Below are 21,655 nucleotides of genomic sequence, written 5' to 3' on the forward strand. Positions count from 1 at the left end.
GATGAAAAGTCTTGTTTTTGTCCCCTGACGTATCCAGAATGATGGCAGGCGAAACAGCCATGATTTGTTGTTCACCAAGGACGCAAATGACACAATGTGAGCAACTCATCAGCTCGTCACAATTAGGAAACTTGTACTCAGATTTCCGCTTGATATTCAGCTCATGGAACTCTTTTCTGAGGTTTGGAAACACCACCTGCTCATTAATGGGTTTTTGGTCCCTTACCCAACAAGCACACGACATACACTGAAAAATACAGTGAAATGTGTTAATATTCAAAATATTACAAAATATGTTCTGATAGTACATTGGTAAAATATTCTGATACGTATTTTGTTCCTTGACACACAATATATTTTTTTACAATATACAAAAAATGTCAATAATTGGTATACTTGTCTATATATAGAGAACATATCATTTGATGTAATAAATATTATATTGCAAATTAATTATTAAATATATATATTTAAATACATAAGACAAAAAATAAAATATAAATATAGTAGATCTACATATTGTATATGGGAAAAGTATTGCTGTTGCATAAGGGCTGTGATATGGAGTTGCAACTTTTTACTCAAGGAGTACTTTTGGCTTAGAGGAGCAGAGCAAGTGAAGGAAAATACTCTCATGAAACCTTTAAATCATCCTATGCTGCTGTTTGCCATCCAGGGCAACCCTATAGAGAATATCAGGCAGCTACAGTGTAAACAAACAGTATGCTATTCTGCTCCTCTACAACAAAGGCCAGTCTACAACTAGAAACCTCCTATTTTCTCTTGCCGAGTGAAATGCAAATATGCCCTGAAACCATTTAATCCTGTAGTCCTCACAACAGCATGTTCCGTATGCAGAACAGATATGGAGCTTAATATGCATATGTGCATAGAGTTTCATTCACAATGCATGTCTACATGCCTCTAGTTTTAATACTGGCAAAGTGAACATGTTTAATGAAGAGACTATGAGGAAGGCTCTCAACAGCATTGATAGACTGGAGCATTGTGTTAGTCTGACAGAAACAGCAAAGATCTCTATTATTCCAAAGCCAACCAGGCAGTGCAGCCTCTATGGGTGACATACGCAGTATCCTGCTCTCTTATAAAAGTTATAAATCAGAGGCAAGACTAGAAAAAGCAGCAGGTCAAGATTTTAACCATGCCCTTGTCTGGTGTCATAGCCCTGCATGATGGCAGCGCTATCAGCTCCACAAACCACAGCGAACCTTATCTGACCGCTCTGAAATAATCTCACTTGTACAAAAGTCGTCTGCCTTCACAACAAGGGTCATCAAGCAACAGAGCCACCGAGGGCTTTTTCTACCAAGCATTACATCAAAGAAACAAGATGCTGGACAGAAGTCTTCAACAACCCAGAGTTGGAAACAGAGTTAAAGTCACAGACACATTCATAGCAGCTAATGTGGAAGCTGTACCGGGTGAAAACTTTGCAGAGTGGGAATGAAAAAGTGTTCATATTTCACAGGAAATGGCGCATGCTCTGCAATGTTTAGGATGGCTACTGTTGACAAATGTTTGAATTCAAGATTTTAATATATTTTCTCCCTATAGGGTGTTGTTGGACATTGATTTTGTCAATTGAGCCCTTCCTACTGGAAAAGTATTTTGTTATGTTCAGATGACAGGGTTGCAGTGATTGCAGTCCTGCCTCAGATGTGGCAGCAGGTTTCTCTCACATCATTCAGGCAAACCTTTTATACCACTGATTGCAGAGCATGGACCTAATCAAAGAAATTGATTCATCTGTTCAGTGATTCAGCCAGGCGACCACAGGAAACCCTGCTTCTCTACCCCTACTAAAAAATAGAGAATGGGACCAGGTGACTGTTTTTTTGATCAGCGTTCAACCATCATAGTAGTTAGGATGAGTGTCCCATATTTTAGAGAGAAATAGGTTCCTCTATCTTGAACTGCAATAGGCAATCAACCAGGCCATTTGCCTGGGAGACTTAATTCTGGGTGAGAATTTAAGGGGAAGAGATCAAGGTACCAGCAAGCTTATGATGTCAGTCATGGGAAGGCAGTGCTTACCCAGCTACTGTAGGACGGAACAGAGAAGGGGAGCGATAGAGAGGAGCTGGATGTTATGAATTCCACTCCCTCTGTGTAGCCATTGGTGGTACAAATTAAAGAATGACCCCTGCTGGTGGTTCCACATTTTCTGTGCCGGTGAGGGGTCTGAAGCCACTGTGCTCAGCTCTTCGACTTCTTCAGTGTAACCACAACAGGACTTCATTGCTCAACACCGAGGAAAGAAAGTACAGCCTTTTCAATAAATGCATTATATTTCATTTCAGCCAACGGTGAGTTTCCACCAGTGGCCACCAGCACAACAAGGCTGCCGTTTAGACCAACCATCACGGCGACACCCCCGTCGTTTGAAGGCCCAGATTACTGTAAGTGTTTAAATAAGGCAACACACACTCACACTGTCTGTGCATCTGTTTCTCTCTGTCTTTCCTGCACTCTCCTTTGCTCTGTATCATACTCTCTCCCTCTCTCTCTCTCTCTCACACACACACACATGTATGCTTGCATGCATTAATGATTCACAATTACTCTAGACATGCTGAACATGTGCTGCAACAAAGTAAGTGTGCCCCCTACTGGTCTGCACCGTGTCCACAGCCAACTGAGTGCTGCAGGGATCTCCTTTGGCATTAAATGGAGCAGGACGGGCAGTTTTGAAGTGTAAAATCCTCCAATTTGTCTCCTGAGAATGTCAATGGAACCACTTACACAGACTTGACATTTTCCACCTAGCACTCTCTCACTTCTCTGCTTCAAAAGGGTAAGGACAAGCAGAGATTCAATTTCTATATTTAAAGTCATAAGTTACTTTCATATCAAACCTGCTCTAAAACACATTTCCTTAGCTAGTAGTTATGAAATGCTCGAGGTACACTGGACTTGTTGAGCTTCTGTGCTGAAAGATATCAGCCAGTACAATTTTAGAGTTACACTGTATGGTCAGTCTTTATTGCGGCATACTGGATACTCCTTTTTTCAGAAATAGTTTGCTGACAAGCATGTAATGACTTAGCACTTGTATGAATGTTGAATGAATGTGAACTTTGTCTAGCACTTTGCAGTTTTCCATTTCAAACTGATGATTGGTGTGGACAGTGTTCTCACACTCCAGGATTGTAATTGCATTCATCTATATCTTGTTTTCTCTCCCAGGCAGCATAAAAGGCTTTTGTGACATTCATACGCTGTTAAAAACTCTGCAAATCAATTTGGGAGGGTACAGAGGCTGGCCTTCCATTTGAAACTGAATCTCATAACACACTACAGGCCCTAAAAGACCCACTGATAAACTGATATGAATCATCACGTTGTGCATCCAAAGGCCAGAGCCAATAAACTTTCTCATCCTACATGAAAAAAAAAAATATTATTATAATAATTATATTATAATAAAAAATATTGGTCAGTTGTCTTTATGTTGTTATCCAGAGACATTGTGCATGACGCACAAAACAACTCACCATTTTAATGCCAGTGTTAGTCTGTTGTAATGTCATTGAGGGATGCACAATAATATTTGCATATCACCAGTATCATATCAATATCATATATCATATCATCAATATCATATAATATCATATCGCCATTGATTGGAAATAAACATTATATTATTACATTATATGTGCTTATATCACTATCACCATCGGCAACTGGCCAAAACGAGTTTGAAAATATCAGCATATTGGATATTGGTCCAATACCAATATTAAAATCCAACATTGTGCATCCCTAGTTTCATTACATGTTCTGAAGACAATTTAAAAGCTGGTCTGAGATAACAGCTTCTACATCACTGATTGAAGGGGAACTCTACAGATTTTACACATCAAAGTCCACTTACAGGTGGAGGGGAGTACTGCAGCACATGTGAAAAAAGTTTTATAAAGTCTTGTGTGGCTCCAAAGGGTGCTGCCTCAAGTGATGTCAGTTACAGCAGTTAGGGATTAAGACGCCTGGTTTGAAAATGAAATAAAATATGGGCATGTGAAGCTTGAAAGAAGAGGGCTTACCGGACCTCTGAAGCCCACTCCTCATCTTTGCCTGAGGATAATGGGCAAAGTCTACATAAGCCACTGGCCAGCAGGTTTGACAAGGAAGAAGAATGAAAAAAAGACAATATCCCTGCTTCTGCTGCATTGGTTTTGATCCTCTTTTTTTAAACTTCCCATTGTGAATCTGACAATGTTATAGTTATAGTGATGCTAAATCTTTGGAGTAGTCCTTTAAGCCAGCCAGACCGCTCTCCCATACTGACTTCCTTCATTAAACATACAGCATTCCTTCTGTTGAACAGCTGCTGTTCACCAACTAGACCTGACACACCACAATATGTAGAAGTGATGTTTGAGCCATAACTACAATGCTCAATGGCAGACCAATATGGACTAATAGTCAACTTAGCATGTGAGGGCTCTAATATGTTAATTTCCTGATCTTTTTGTGCAGAGACTTGTCAGACTGAATGTCTGTGATGTGGGTCAGTCTTTGGTCTTGAACACAGAGCCGTCTGTTTGTCTCTCTGGACTCAGACAGGGACAGTAGAAGATCAGACATCAATGTTTGGCCAGCTAACATGATTTGATAATGTTACAGGATTATGCATTGAAACGGAGCCACAGGCATGGGTCACTCAGCAAACAAAGGCTACTCTGACAGTCACGCTGAGCCGGATGGCATCTGAGGAAACATTGCACATACAATATTATATAAAGGGTATTTCATACAGGGGCGTTTGTTGCCAGGATTTAGCTGCAAGGGCAGCAACAAAAAGGTTATTTTAATGTGCTTACACAGGTAATGTTCAGTATGGTTACAATAAAGCCAGACGACTTAAATCTCCTCAGAGAAAGATGGGACTTTGAGATCACACTGCTTTCGCCCTTGTGATTATCATAGATATTAACTCTGGAGGGAAAGAAGTTGAACTTGCAGTTATACCTTGGCCATTTCAAAGACAGCCTTGAGCGGTTAACATTCACCAAGCGTCTCCCTTCTCCTCTCCTCGAGCTGATGCTTTGACGTCTGTGGGGCAGGACAGCAAGCCTGATGAGGGTTTTAGCTCAGCAGACCTGTCACTCCGACAAGGCTCTCCTCTTCCCCCGACACGCTCAATGATTAACCCCCACCGACGTCAACGTCTCTTGTCTCCTCTCACTCGCCCCTTCATCTTTCCTTTCACTCTGCCACCATATCTGTGTCCAGCACATTTTGTTTGCTTTTGTTTGGCCATTTGTTTCCCATCTTCGCCATTTAAAAGCTGCTATTGACTGTCTGTTGGTTCACATTACTGCCCTCCCACCCTGCCATCGCGTCTGTCTGTCAGTGCTCCCTCTGATCTCAGTCTGTTGTCCTACTTCTTCCCCCCGCTCTTTTTTTTCCCCCTTCACCCCGACTTCACCTTCAGTCTTTTCCTTCTTCCTGTTCTTTCCCCTCATCTCCATTGATTCCCCACTATTCTGGCAGCAGTCACTTTCATTTCTCACCACTCTCACAACTGTGCGGCACCCGCCTCTCACTGCTGACTCATCAGCTGCGTTGGGGTGGGAAGTGAAAAAGTCAACCTAGATGAGCTTGCTTCACTTTCTTTCTTTGATTACCTCTCCTGATGGGAAAGGTATGTGTCGCTAACCTCAAGATGAGTGCGGGGCTTATTTTTCTCTGGCCATTCACTGTGTGTGTGTGTGTGTGTGTGTGTGTGTGTGTGTGTGTGTGTGGGTGCGTGCATGCGTGTGTGAGAGAGAAAGTTGTTGACTAAGATACCTCAGGTTTCAGGTTCTTTTAAGAACAATAAAACAACATTCCATAACACTTGCAACAAATTTCATTATATTTACACCTTATCTGCAAAAGCGTAGCAGCACAAGCATTAGCTTCTTTGAACAGACAGCACATTTTCATATCAAGGTGCTCCACTTCCGCTCATGCAACAACAGACAACAACAAAAGTTCTTTGGAGTCGATGAAAACTGGCATGGAATCAAAGACAGAAGGGATGGTGATTGAAACAATCCCATTGGCTCTTGAAAGTAACTGACAGCAGATGTTGGTCCCCGAACGTTTGGCCATGCTCGTTAATTAGCTGTAGAGTGGAGACGTGAGTCTATGCTTCACTCTATGCTTGTTCATAAACACTGGCCTGCGGCAATCAGTTAGCTAGTTGTTGTTACTTTGAGTTTTAGAGGGGGAACATTAGTCACCAAGACAGATATGAGACTGATAACGAGCAGCGCAACACAAAACAGGCTTTTGTAATTAATTGGACTCTTGTGTTCCATAAGCTTTGTACTTAGCATTCAAAACCATTCATGGTGTGCCAGCCTTGATCCATCTTTCTAATCGCTGGCCCAAGGAGGACAACTGTCACAGGATAAGGAGGATGTGGCTACATGCTAAGAGAGGAAAGCAGCGCAAGGCATGTAAACAAATGCAAAAACAAGTACGGATGTCTTCGTTGTGCTTCTTAAGTGCTCTCCTTTGAAGGTACTTTGCTCACGCATTTCAGATCAAACTGTAAAACTGGGCAGTAGTGATTGAATATAATATAAGATTCTGTTACGGTATAATCTGTTTGTCGCCTCAAATGTTACGTATTTTAGTGTCATGTTTTGCTCTAATATGAGAATGTTTGTCACCAGGCTGCCACGTCAAAAATGAATGTGGGGAGGACAGAGAGGGACTCACACACTATAATGTACGCTCAAATGCATTAACTGTTCAGCATGGCATTGCTGTACACTACTATATTGTTTGCAGCTACAATAATGTTCAAAATCTCATATATTCAACCAAAAAAGCAGTGGTGCAGACAACAGTAGAACTCAAAGGAACAAGCACAGGATGTTGAGCCACAGTCTTCATTACACAGTTAATGTTGAGAATACTTGTTTCTTAACATGTCAAATTAAAGCTTAATCGTCTCCTGATAATCACAGTGAATTGTCGTTTAATTTTCTGTTTGGGTGACGGGGTTATTTTTACCGTGCAGTCACTGATCAGTTCTGACTAGCTTATCTGTTCCATCTGTGTTTCTTTTCAGTCATAACAGATGCTGTGATGGCGTTATTAAGAGCATTTAACTCAACATTTATCAAATAAATGAGAAAATTATGCCAAACCAAGGTGTTGTTTAAAGCAGGAAGATGTAATCTCCTGGAGAAAGATTGTTGAGTGTCATCCCCAGATTGTCAACTACTGACGGTTTGGGTTTGCAGATCGGGTCAGACGCCAACCTAAAGTGTCAATATTTGACAACTTGAGGATGAAACTCAACCATAAACTCCAGTAAGTTACATTTTTTTGCAGTAGTAGTGTAGTAGAATTCTTGTCACTGTAAACCCCAAAGAACAACATTTGCATGAGAGGTTCTGAGATGTAGAAATTTTGTGGAATGATTTTTTCTATTCTTGTAAGAGGAATACATCCTTATTCTTAGCAGGTGTTCAGACCCAAAAGCACATAAACGATGCATGGGGCACTGGGGAACAGATCCCTGAATATAAGGCTTATCAGACACATAGGTACTGCACAGTGGCTTTTACAGTTCTGGACTGTTGTTTTGGCGGCAATTTTTTATGTTTTGTGACAACAATCCCAAGGTACACAGCGAAAATATGCAGTTCATGTTTCAAAGTAAACCTCCAGGAATGTAAGCTTGCTCATCATACCGCATTAGGCAAAACTTGAACCATGACCAGGGCCCCTTTGGGGGAGTCGTGTTCAGTCTGTCTGAGCCTGGCATAGTCCAGCCTATAAAGCTCTAATCGGCTCAATTGTTTCTCCAACTGAGAAAAAAGTGACATGTAACCAGGCTATTCCATTCATGGTTCAATCCGGGGGGAAAAAACACCACAAATAAAGAAATTGATGCCAAAAGCTGCCTTCAGATGATAATAAATCTGCTCTTGGCTCGCTGCTATTTAGGGCACTGAAGACGTGATGAAAAAGTGCCCTTAAGCATTAGACTTAGCCAAGTTTGTAAACTATACGCCTATTCACAAACCTTAAAGCATCATCTGACTGCTGTCATTTTGTCATGCATTACTTTCCCTCACAAGATCACTTACAGCTGTTGTCATGAAAGGTCAGCAGAAATTGAGGTCAAAGCTGAAATAATTTGACCTTTGAGTCACGCCAAGGGTAGCAAAGGCCGCCTCGCTGGGCGCCATAGGAAAACAACGACACAGCCAGTGCAGAGCAGTTTTACAGCTGATCATGTGTGGGCACCATTACAACTCATTTAAATAGCAGTTCAACACAAGTGGTGATCATTTTTTCAGGAAACTGAAAGAGTCTCAATGCTTCATTTAAAACTATTCAGAGGCTGAACTGGGCACTGAAACACTTGTTTTGTTGTAAGTGATTGGCCCAAGGACTCCCTTTGTCATTCATAAAGAATGTTATGCTACTGTAGTCTTGTTTCATAATGTTCAGAGGAGATAAAGACTGCTAGAGCATCGCTGTCTGTATAGAAGTGTGATCAGAGACATTTTTCTGTGAGACTCTTTGTTTGTCTCCGTCTCTTGCAATGCCCATTTCTTTGATGGAGGCCAGTGTTTTATGATGATGGCAAAGTTCACAGAAAAGGAGATTCATATAATAGTCAGGCAGAGTGAGAGAGTCTCTCCCAGGGACATGCAAGTGCATAGTGTGTGTGTGTGTGTGTGTGTCTGTGTGTGTCTGTGTGTGTGTGTGTGTGTGTGTGTGTGTGTGTGTGTGTGTGTGTGTGTGTGCAGCAGGTCAGAGGGGCTGACGAGTGTGTACACCACACTTATTAGAGAAGACTATCATCGGTGAGAGCACATCTTGTTTTTGTTTGTTCTGCCAAGTGCCCATCACAGAATGGCTCATTACACCACTTGTGATTGTGTGGTGGTCGTGTGTGTGTGTGTGTGTGTGTGTGTGTGTGTATGGGTGTGTGTGTGTGTGTGTGTGTGTGTGTGTGTGTATGTGTGTGTGTGTGTGTGTGTGTGTGTGTGTGCGTGCGTGCGTGCGTGCGTGCGTGGGTGTGTGTGTGCATGCATTAGAACCCACTCATATTGATGGACCAACAAGATCGATCAGCTGGGTTGAAGTGTGAAGCCAAACCGCACCCTAGGGAGATGGGAGAGAGCAAGCGCACGGGAGACTTGGCTGTCTTCAATACACGCAGCGCTAATGTCAGAAGGTCGAGCTCACTTTACCTAACAAGGATCTTATTCATGTCAGATAGTGTAGAATTCACTTCTTCTTCTTCACTCCTTTTTCTTAAGTATATCCTACCTTAACTGATTGCCATCTCACAGTAACCCATTAAGTACAGTGGGATTTAAGACTAAAGCACTGTTTGGCTATGGAGGCTTTTCTGCTCCACTGATGGATTTATTTCCAGCCGCCTTGTCTCTTTTTTTACCTTGTTGGGTGCTGAAAATACTGACTTGAGGGATCAATTTACTCCTGCTGGATGGGAGCCAGGCAGAACTCCAGTCACCCCCCACCAATGTTTATTTTACAGTAGGAGTGCATTTGCTAAGACTAGGCTCAACTCCAAATCGTTCTCTTACCATAGTGGTGTTTAAAGTGATTTTGAAAGTATTGGCCTGCTTGCAATTGCCTCTGCTGGCAACACTTTACCAAACTCAAAAGAGCTTTTGTAGGAAGGAGAGCTCTTGGACCAGTCGAAATGAGGATCAGACTGACAAACGCGATGCTCGACATGCAGTACATGGAATGCTAGCCATCGTTTGGATTGGCAGCAACAGAAACAGGCACAGGAGATGAATGTTTTTCTGTGGCTTTACAATGATTACGGTCCAAAATCACGTTACTTCTCCTGTGAAAGCACATTTTTTGCCACAACTTAACTGTGGATAATTAATAAAGACATACAGGTACACACTTGCTAAATATACCAGCTTTCAGCAGTTATTTTCCTCAGTCAGAGGAAGTGGATTTTGGCGGAGATCCTTGTAAATACTGGGATCTCAATTCCTGGGTTCCCGCTCTAATAGGCACTACACAGCAGGCAACTTGAACAGCGAAAGGTGTGAGAGCATCATAAGCTTAAGTTGTACTCGTCTCATGCCAGCTCTTCTCTGTTCAGTTTACTTCAAAAAGTGAAAAAGCTCAATCTGTAAGTTTCTTATCACAAACAGTTTTACAATCACACAGAGCTGCGACTCAGAGGCTATGAAAGCCATTGAGTTGTTCTGTTGGAGGAATGACTTTGACTTTGCATCCCGGCTCTGAAATGAATGACAAGTATAGTCTCCGAGCGTTCACAGCCGGTCAGAGTGAGAATGAAGAGAGAGCGAAGCAGAGGTGCTTCACTCCCTGGTGTCTTCCCTGCTGCTCTGTGTTCATAAGCCTTAAATCAGGATTTAGCACTGCAGTGTTAAGTCCGTCCACGTCCAGCTGACAAGACTAATCTCGTGCTAATTACAGTGAAAAGAACTCCAATTAGCACCGACACATGGGATTACACGGAAAATGAGGAGAAATTTTTGTCACCTGTGATCCTGTCACCACATCCCCTGTTGCACTTGTGAATATGATGATAGTAGCAGCTCGTATGAGTAGCCCACAGTGTGCCGCCCCAATATGTGATAATTTTCTTCATATCTCTGTATTTTGGTTTTATTGATGTGAAAGTGGAGGCGTGGGGAATGTTGAAGTGGTGTGAATGTGAGACAAAACTGTAATGAGTCAGCGCTGCACTGTGAATTTCAGCCGCTCTATCATCTTTAAGTTTGCCTAAGTGCATGTGTGACTGAATACAGAACGTGTTCCTCTGCAGCTGTGCGCTCATATTAAGTGCTAAATGTTTTTTTGTCTTTTTTTCCCTTTTTCTCCATATGCAGCCAAAAAATGGATTTTTCATACCTGTGGAGCTGTGGGACCTGAAGGCCCAACTCCCACTCAGTGCCTCAACTCCTACAGGAGCAGCAACGTCAACGTGACAGTAGGCACCCGAGGGCCCTTCAAAGGCATTCAAACGTGGCGGGTCCAGGAAACTGGCACCTACAGGTACAGCTGTTGCCAGAGTATAAAGCCTCAGAGCACACATCAAACCGTACCATTATTCATACAACACCCACTCTGTAACAGTTGGGTCTCTTTTTTAAGGGTCTGAGTAGATTGTGGGGCCAATCATTAGGTATATTCACTTGGCACCTTAAGCACTCAGCATAGGAACATAAAAATACACACTTAACCTTTCTTTCCCAGACATCAGCACACTCACAATTTTTGCTACTATAACAGACTCTTCTTCACGCCCACCTCCAGTCCTCTGTGCATCAGCAGTGCATCAATCTTCCACAAGCAAACAGAGAAATATCACTATCAGATTTGTGCAGGAGGGAGCAGAGGCTAGAGTAATGGCAACTAAATAGTATGATTCACTGACTCCAAAATCCCCAAAACCACCCGCCTCCATGGCTATGTTGGTGGCCTTCGAAATACCTCAACAATCAGCCTCGGCACCTTGACCTCACACTGTGTTCTGCTCTAGGATTAATGCTGTAATATCCACCACCTTGTGCGGGGATCAATATTCCTCCTGTGGGCATTCATGACAACATGAGGCGTTTAACTTGGATCGGACTTGGATGGTTCAAACAAAAACGTCTCTGAAAGCTGCAGGCCTCCCACATCAACACAAAAACAAACAGACACGCACACACTTGTACACACAAACAACCAGCTACGCTCAGCCAAAACCCTTGAGTCTTAAAATACCTAACTAACAAACAGCGTGGACTGTCTTAACACATGTCCTGGAGTTTTAGAAAAACACCTTCTGTCTCCACAAAAACTCCAGACTTGTGGTCTTGATGCAGGCCTGGTTTAGCTGGCAGAGTCTGTAAATGAAGCTGACAGACGGCCACAGAGATGAATATGCGCTCTGCATCTCCCAAAAGTCATTAGGCAAACAGCTGAGGTAGCTACTGAGCACCGGGCAGTGTTCTCTCCCCCCCCCCCCCCCCCCACCAAGCACGACCACCAGGGAAGAGAAATATCGAAGCGCTCCCAAAAACCAATCAAGTTGTTTATTTTTTTTTTTTGGCCTGGCAAGAAAACTGGAGCATTTGAAATTAGTGTCTGCTGCTACAAAGGTGTGTGTATTTGTATGTCTGTTTCTGTGTGACTGTGTGCACACACTCTGTATTCTGTGCCTGGTTTTGTGTGTGTGTGTTTTCAGAATAGTGAACCATGCTAGGTCAAAATATTTTCTTTATTAAAATCGCCCGGGGTGAAAGTGTTTCCAAATTAATTTTGGTTTTATTTAATGTTGTGCACCACATCACAGGAGTAATACACAAGGACTGTTTATCAGCCTTGAGGTATCTCTCATGATCAATACTGTACAGCTTAGAATATACAATAAATACATTTTCCCCTTCGCCTATAAAAAACTCTCAAACCTAAATGCAAACAGTGACAAATGTAACCAACATCTCATTTCCTGTATCATTAGGATAATTATCCTGCTGATGAGATTTTTTAATGCGTGTGTTGTTTGTGTCTGTGTGTGTCTCTACACATTACACCCCCAGGATAACAGCCTATGGTGCAGCTGGCGGTCGAAGCGTATTGGCCATGAGCCGGTCCCATGGTGTCTACATCACAGGAGACTTCCTGCTGAGGAAGGGCGAGCAGCTTTACATCCTGGTGGGGCAACAGGGAGAGGACGCATGTCCCAATGTAAGTATTTTTTAATTCTCTATAGTTTTGCTATCAAGCTGTAAAAAGATCTTCAGGAACATATGAGGGCCTGTAGTCTACAGTATGTCAAAAGTAAGAAAGAAAGTAGAAGAAGTGTTGCACACTCTGGCCCTCAGGCCTTCCTCAAGATCATGATTGTTGATCTATTATAATGCAGATTCAATTCATGCATCTACTTAAAATAGCTGTAAATATGCTGTTATTCCACTTTCTGAATTATTTTTCCTTATGCATGTTTGTTTTCTCAAAATGATGGCAATTTAGGAAGATGAAGTTGCTTTTACATGAATAGCTCTGGGGAAATATCAGAAACACTCCTTTTTCTCTCAGTTGCCTGGAGATGCTCGTCCCTGTCTGTCTTTGATTGACAGCAGCTGACAGAGCAAATATACATGGGGACAGAAAAAAAGCTATTGTATTTCAGTTGGACTTAAAAAGGATAATGTTCTGAAAGAATTCTCTCTGAAATAAAAGGTTGCATCCAGCGATTCACCACTTGGACCCTGAGGGGGTCCCTGAACCTCACTTTGGATACCCATGCTCTAAATCGTCACATTTTACAGCCACCAACAACTGTTTAAATCTGCGATCGAAGCTCACAGTGATCTCCCTGTTGTCTCTCTTAAGTTTACTTCTGTTCTTTTGCCAGGGGTGGCTGTCATCCATTATGCTCTGGAGTTTCTTCACTGGCAGTATAGCAGCTTGCTTCCCCTCACAGTTCACAACACTGAGACTAAACCCCCACACAATCCCTCTAGTCGTCAGTGAAACCATCCATCATCCGCTACTTAAACGCTTGAAAACTAAGGCCTGTCCTGCCACTGAAAATCGAGGGAAAGGGGTTAGATGGCAAAATTGGCACTTATCATTTTATGTTTTTTTACAGGAGGAAAATAATAATAGATCCTTAACATTTTTTGACAAAACACAGAAGTAGACTATAGAGCTGTTGGTCGGAGCTTAAAATACACGTTTTAGGAAGTGAATTATCAAAAGCTGCTGATCTTGCAGCCCTCCTGTATTACAGCAGTTATTCCAGGACGTGAAGCACCTGAAGTGTTTGTTGTGCTTTGTGGCTTTGTTTTCAAGAGGCAGAAGGTCCTTACCACTGTTATCCACTCATTAGTTTTTAACGGTATGTCTTGAAGTGCTCAGTAAAGACAGCAGAGAGGGACTGGGCTGTTCCAAAATGAGACTGAAAGTCACTTAAGGCTCCTCTTTTTTACCCCGGTTCTGACAGCGAGGAGCGGCAACTCTCTCCAAGGGTCACTCTGAAAGTGATTTGTGCTGTGGAAAAGTGTTTTCTCACACCTATCCTTCCCTCTAGTGAGGGAAATGATACCCCCCTTGTCCTGACAAATACGCACACACACACACACACACACACACACACACACACCTCCTTCCTGTTTTCTTTTTCCTGCAGACTCAAACTCAAATTCAAAGAGCGGAGTTGCAATGACAGAACAGGGCGAGTGAGGAAAACTCTCCCAGAACATTTGAATGCACTGCCTTATCCCCCCTCTGGCTGTCACTCACAGTCACTTAAGTCCCGCCCCTCAGAGCTCAGGTTCAGACAGATGAGGCAGTCGAGGGAGCGATGAGCGACTGTGAGAGTTAGTGTGTGTCTGTCTGTCTGTGTGTGTGTGTGTGACCAAGGGGAGGAAACTTCTGCCCTCTCACTCACAGAGTAGACTGGCTCCAGGCAGTTCAGCATGATAGCACACACAAGGCAGACACATCAATTCACAAAACCTCAGCTGTGGCAAAGCCCCCGCATCCAGCATCATTTGCCAACAAAACATCCAGTTTCATTTTTACAAAGAGGCTGTATTTCTGGGAAACAGAGTGGAACAACGACAAGCTGACTGAAAAATGAAGTGCGCAGCTCTTGACTGTTTAAACAATCGGTTAAAATGACAAAGATGACATTGTGTTATTGGTAAGCAGCAAAAAAATGTGGAATGTGAAAATAAATCAGATATTCTAATAGACATACAGCTTGACAGACCTTAACCTCTTTGGTGAATTAAATCAATATATTATTAATCTTTTTTAATTAATTTAATTGTGTAAACATACTAACTCTGCCAAATCTGTCTCTATTAACACATCTGCTACATACTGTAATTAACTATTCAGTATAGAGGTGGTCAATCTTAAAGAGTGATCAAGATCTAAAATTATCAAAACGTCCACCCATAATTCAGTATAGATGTAGTGTACGTACATCAACCTCCTTTACTCCACTTAAGTTCCAAACAGCATATAAATAAACTCTTCCTCTTATTGTGTCAGTGACATTATGCCATCACTGTGAATAGGACGCTGCCATGTAAAAAAGGGTCAACAAGAAAACTGTAAAAACTGAAATGTCACTGGAATTGTATTCCTAAGGGCAACGTTGAGCCCCGCTTCTCAGTTCCTGTCTGCATGTCCATTTTTTCAGCCAGCCATTTGCTGGCAATTCTAATGCTAAAACCTCAGACTCACAGCAGCTGGGGCTTGGCAACTGCTCAGCCTTCTCATACACAGCTGACATCCATGAAAACAATTCCTCTGTGAGCTGACGTCTCTCTTCCTACCTGCAGTCCAATGGCATACTGAATAAGATCTGCCAGGATCAAAGCGGCCCAATGGTGAACAAAACTCAAGTGAAAGGGGGCGGAGGAGGAGGCGGTGGAGCTACGTACGTGTTCAAGGTAAGGAGCTGGTGAGGGGATGACAAACTCAGGGGCAGGGAGATATTTTATATGACATATTTAGGAAATGCACATAATGTAGAGTGATTTTGATTTGTATTGTATTGTATTGATATTCCAGTAAAAAATATGTGTCCCGTATATCAAATCAGCCCAGTTTCTCTGTTGCTAAAGTAGAATACAAATTACACTGCAAGTTTGGGAACACTGACATGTTGTCAGTTCACTGTATCATTCAAGCATTTCATATTGAGATAACAGTAGTGGTCTGCTGTCAATCATTATATCAATGATCCTGAAACACGAGTCAAGAATCCACCAGAGACACAAGCTATCTTGGGTCTCTACTCTCATCACTGAACAGATAAGCTGACCGACAGGCTGAGTTTTCACAAGTCAAAGTATTCCTTTAAAGGAAGTTTGATAAATATGTGGATTTGCTTTCTTGCCGAGAGTTAGATGGGAAGAGTGATACCACCATGTTCATTCCATTCTGTCTATTCAATATGAAGCTACAACCAGCAGCCGATTAGCCTTTCCTTATGTGGAGTACAATTTCTTGGCCTAGGGACTTGGCCAGGCCAAGAAACAGTCCAGCATAATAACCCTCCTGTGAAGGGGGGAATTGTTCTTTGTACGCCTAGGTGTTTGAATGAATTAAACAATGGAGACATAATATGTTAATTGGGGAGCCTCGGAGGTGCTCGTAGGGAGAATTCACTGAATGTAAACAATCGACTATGAAATAGTGGATGTAGCTTCTGGGTCTGAAAAGTGAAGCCAATGCAGATTGGATTATTTCTAATGACCAGCAGGAGGCAACTCTACTGGTTGCAAATAGAATTCTGATTGCTTGTAAGCTTATGAGAAAGTGGCCCTACTTCTCACTCGATCGATTACCTCAGTAAACAGCTTCATTAGAGTGTATTGTTTTAATTGCTAGTTTGGAGTCTTCTTCAGCACAGCATGATGTTAATTTTGTGACTTGTGGTCAAATAGAGGAAGAAGCAGGGCATGTTTTAGAGCTTGGCTACTTTGTGATTGACAAGTCACTACCTTGAGTATCCTTGAGTTCTCAGGCAGATCCAATCAGGATATCTTCCCAGTCTCTAGCCTCTTGTCTGAATATGATCACTTCTGATGGTGATGGCCATAATGCCAAACTTGAGGCTGCAAAAAGTTAGTTAATTCACAAACCAATGGTTGAGGTCACAGTTGCTTTACACAGGACACCTTTAATCTTCCCAAAGCAGAGAAGCAAATAAGCGTGCTTTTCAAAATGTCCAACTACTCTTTTGAAGAGCAGATACCGCTACATAACTCTAACTGTAAACAACAATGACCCAGGTGGACAAGGGAGTGTATATCCCCCTCATCATCGCTGCTGGCGGAGGTGGCCGGGGTTACAGCAGCCAATCACAGACCCAGCTGGAGCAGATGGACTATGACCCCAACCAACCGGGACGCAATGGGAAGTCACACGCTGCAGGTACACTATACACAGCTTTGGTGTGTGTGTTGGTATTTGTATGAGTGTGCAGCAGATTGTGTGTGGGCTATGTGCACGTTACTGGAAATGAACAATCATTCTTAGTGACTGCATTTATGTGAGCATTAGTGAGAGAGCTTGATGCAGCGAGAAGGACACTGTGTGGTGTGTATAAGATTTTGAGACTTTGGTGAAAAATGACTGAATAGAAGAGAGTAGATGACTTATACCACATTACACTTCTGTAGTGCATATGGCTCATCTTTCCCCACTTTAAAATGAGGAAGGCTTTGTCTATCCTGTTCCCCTCTGCATGCACACAAAGTAATAAGCTGAGTTTACAGGTAGCCTGAGGTGGAAGTGTTTATTTGCATGTCTACCTGTACTTGTAAACACATCCATTTTTCCTGAAGGTGTTTACTCCTGTCTTAATGCAGGACTTTCATAGACATTCCACCTCTGTGTGCCAGTGTTTGTATTTTGGCGAAAAACAAAACACAGTGTGGCCCTTCTCATGATTATTCATACCGAGCACTTTGTCCCCCATCAGTGCCGGGCAGAGCTACATGTACATGCTCCGTTCTACCAGTGCAGTGCTACATTAATGCTCACTTCAGGTTCCATTATTCATGTGCTCTGAGTTGACGAACAGCCCAGAAAACATAAGATATTGATTTTACATCTTCACAAAGCCAGGGGTTTACTTTTGAGGAAACCTGGTGAATGATAAATGAAATATTCAGCATGTCTGGGGGGGTTTATTGCTAGTGTGGTGAGATGTGTTTTTTTATTTTTTTGTTTGTTTGTATCTCTCAGGCTTCACAGGAGGAGGAAAATGAAGAGGGGAAATTAAATTGGCTAGTGTTTGGGAATATGGGAGGGATTAGTTTTAACTTTATTAGCTATAACTTTAATCTCCTGTTACCAGGGCTCTTTTAAGGGATTTTTATGTTTTTGTGGTTTCTTGTTATCACTAATAGGGGATTGCCGTGTGTGTGTGTGTGTGTGTAAGTGAGAGAGAGAGAGAGAGAGGGTGTGCATGTGGGTGTGTGCCTATGGACATGCAATAGAACATCCACTCAGTTTAGCATCATTTTTCCACTAGTTGGTATACGTAAGAGCTCAGTGGCCCAATCCCAATGTCTATGGCATTAAGCCCTGAACCCTCACCTAATTAGCTGATGTCAACTGGTAAGTGACTGAGTGAGAGAGGCAGCAAGAGGCTGAAACAGTAGAAATAGGAATTGGACCACACTTTGTGACTTTTCACCTTACCTTGTGGGTTTGGGACTTTTTATTTTATGTTTTAAAATATAAAAAATTAATCGTTAAATTAATCAGATATTCAAGAGAACCATCATCGGCATTATCATTGTTTTATTATCTATTGTTGTAACGATTTTGGGCTTCCCTGGGTGACCAATGGTAACCCTATGTTTAACGTTACAAAGCTATGAACTGTGGGACTTAGAGCCCTCATGCACATGGAGATTTGACAGGGGGACAGCCCTAAGCCTTTACCGGGAACGCTCCTCAAAGTCAGTGAGTGTGGACATTGGGATTGAGCCACCCTCTCTGTCTGTTCCTCTGTCGCACACTCTGATTCCCCACACAGCACATAACTCCACATCATATCAAAGGTGTGTTGTGTCTGTTGACAGGTGGAGGCGGAGGTTGGAATGACAGTGCTCCTGTCAGTCAGGGTGGCAGACCGCTGGTGCAGGGAGGCCAAGGAGGGCAGGCCTGTCAAAAGTTCTGGAAGACCCATGGCGGCTTTGGGGGCGGCGGGGGTGGCTGCATGTCTGGCGGCGGTGGTGGAGGCTACAGAGGTTATTACTGAGTTTTTTTCTTTTCTGAAAATTTCACAAATAAATTGTCTTGAACTGTGAGGTATGACCCAAATGCATGTCCCGTAGTGCCGTGTGTGTTTTATACTGGATGCGACAGAGTTAATAGATCAGGGATCAGGCTGAATAACAGACAGCTGCATGTCCAGTTATTCTCTGTTCAATCAGCTGTAAGTCGCTATGGATTATAGACCATGCATCGTTCATAACTGTCAAAATACGAAACCTCGTATTTATTTGTATTGCATGTATATCATAAAGTACTGTAAGATGAATGTCATAACAGCAGGTACACAGCATAAGGCATGGAAACCAAAAAACAGCAATATTATATGTTATATGTTTCACACTTTTCATTTTGTGTGTCCCAATGAGTCATGCAATAGTTATATGCTTACCTGTCAAGCAAATTGGCAGGTAAGCATATAACTATTGCATGACTCATTGGGACACACTAAATGAAAAGTGTGAAATATTTCAATACAAATATGTATATGGGAAGAAAGGGAGAAAAATCAGCATATGATGTGATGTTTACACACGTCCTTGTGTTTCTGCCAAGATGATACATATTCAAAATGTTATTCCTATAGAATCTACCATGTGTTAGGTAGTATAAGGATGGCACTAAAGTGTGGTCACTGTGTCTGCCCTCCTGCCTTCCAGGTGGAAATACCTCGCTAGACGACAACCCCAAACATGACGGCGATGACGGAACATCCTTCCTCGGCCCAGAGGGAGAACCCTTCCTTTATCCTCTAAAAGGTAATGTGTTTAAAACACAGATGAACTAGTCAGCAGTCAACATCTGGGCCAGATGGATATAACTTATAACGAGTAGGCTCAAGATTAAAACTGTGTGTACACAGAAAGACAGAAATATGCACATGCATTCTTTTCTTCAGATTTATAAATCTGTGTTTATACGGAGTGCTGTTTTATAAATCTCAGCTGTGGACCGAGGTGCACACGCACAGGCTTCATTTGTGCATCACAATTTGCCTCAAACACCCGTTTACATATCGATACTTGTGCTCATTAGACCTGTCAATGACAAGAACTGCAACGAAAAATTGCAATTTAACCATTTGAGTTGAATTGGCGAGGTTCACTATTAGAACAGCTGTTATTTCCCACGCCTGTGACTATCTATAGCACCTGTGCCACCAGTTCATAACATGTATTATTAAATCATAATCACAGTAATATCACAGTCATCATTATTAAATGTCAGGAGGCTGACCAATGATACATTTAGAGAGCTCATATTGAGACAGACTTTACAAAGCACTTCATTCTGGTTCACATAAGATCATTAACAGGGCAATAGCTGCTCCAGTGTGAATAAAAAGAATGATACCATTTATCACTCAGACAATTTAAAATGAAGTTTGTTGATCTAAATACCATTCTACCTAATGCTGTGTAGACTGCAAAATAATAACACAGCCAGTAGTACTTGGCAATCAACCTAAACAAACAATGAATGAATGAAATATAAGGTGAGAGATGTAACCTTATTATGTTGTAGCTCTCACCTTGTGTTCATTTCCCCTGCTGCTATTTCTATAAAACCATGTATGCACATGCTCTGAAGCATGTGTGAGGTATGCACATTCCCAGTTTATGTGTGGTTAAAGGCAACACGTGTTTTTAGCCTACACATCGTTGACACATCCAGCCCCTGCAGTCAGGACATTTGTATTCTGCATTTGATAGGTTTGTAGTATTTGTAGGTGAGAGTTAATGTGTTTGTACTTCACAGGATGATGAGAAAAAAATGCTTTTGCTATTGACATTTTAAATTAGTTTTTGTTGTGGTACATCTGGTTTGCAGGTTTTCTACACTACAAGCTTTCAAAGCACGTAACTAATATAGATTTGTGCTGCAGGATGAGAATGAGACATCAGAAAAGGATATTGTCAAAATGTACAGCAGATATTGGCTGCCATGGAGGGCGGAGAGTCGTGGAGTTTTCCGCTCTGACAGAAGACACAACCAGATCATTTAATTGATTAAAACAGCTCCACATAGAGAGAAGGAACCACTGAATAAATCCATCTAGTGTTGAGCAATCCCTGCCCTATTCTTCTTGTACTTTTGAACATAAACATGGCCAGACTGAAAATTTTCAGCTGTACCGATAAGCTTGTTGACAATCAATCCATCACCGAGGACTCTCTCTTCACTCAGCTCTGTAGAGAAATAGGAAAAAAGGAGAAAAGGGAAGAGTGAAGGGCTTTTTTTAAATGGTCTTCCACTGGGCTGTGGTAAAGTGCACACTGATATCTCTCTCCCCATTGAGCTTTAATATGGGTGATGCTTTCTGGTGAGCCAGCGCTGTTTGCAACAGCCACACTCCTCAATTTGTCATCAACCTCACTTCATTTCCTCTGGAGGAAAAAGACTTCAGAATGGATTTCAGCTGTAAATAAGACGGAAATGTGGTTTTTCAAACTGCACTGATTTTTTCATTTATTAAACTGCAAATCATCCTTTGGCCCCAGCTGGTTGACAAACTGAGGTATTCTAGCTTCACCCATCTATGTCGTTAATAACAGAATTAATTTCTATCAAAATTCTGATGTTCATCCATTATTTTAGCTATTTTCAGCAGAAGTTAATGAATCCTTAATCTGAGGATACAAGTGTAGCTGGTCCAGCACCTTCCAAATGTCCCCACGTTTGAGAGATAATCAGTTATTATATGACAGATAATAAAGATAACATCAGGAATTTACAGGCCACATCTATCTATAAATCTGCTTAAGGTTTTATAATCTTTAAAAAGAAACTGTTCACTTCCTGAAACCCAGAGAGAAAGATGTGACATCAGATGATTGATAATCAGTGAATCACC

The 21,655-nt window shown here is 42.0% G+C and overlaps 1 protein-coding gene across 3 annotated transcripts in view; it reads left to right on the plus strand.

Moving 5' to 3' along the window:
- alk (ALK receptor tyrosine kinase) overlaps positions 1 to 21,655 on the plus strand; it is a 345,355-nt gene that overhangs the window by 302,067 nt on the left and 21,633 nt on the right. For all 3 annotated transcript variants that reach the window (XM_084381759.1, XM_084381761.1, XM_084381760.1), the window contains exons 11-17: positions 2,322 to 2,420; positions 10,890 to 11,055; positions 12,588 to 12,735; positions 15,348 to 15,458; positions 16,806 to 16,947; positions 18,609 to 18,776; positions 19,461 to 19,559. In XM_084381759.1, the coding sequence (XP_084237885.1) occupies positions 2,322 to 2,420; positions 10,890 to 11,055; positions 12,588 to 12,735; positions 15,348 to 15,458; positions 16,806 to 16,947; positions 18,609 to 18,776; positions 19,461 to 19,559 (933 nt within the window). The remainder of the gene's footprint in view (positions 1 to 2,321; positions 2,421 to 10,889; positions 11,056 to 12,587; positions 12,736 to 15,347; positions 15,459 to 16,805; positions 16,948 to 18,608; positions 18,777 to 19,460; positions 19,560 to 21,655) is intronic.

The sequence above is a fragment of the Pagrus pagrus genome (genome assembly GCF_965226575.1).
Source record: "Pagrus pagrus genome assembly, chromosome: 18".
Taxonomy (NCBI): Eukaryota; Metazoa; Chordata; class Actinopteri; order Spariformes; family Sparidae; genus Pagrus; species Pagrus pagrus.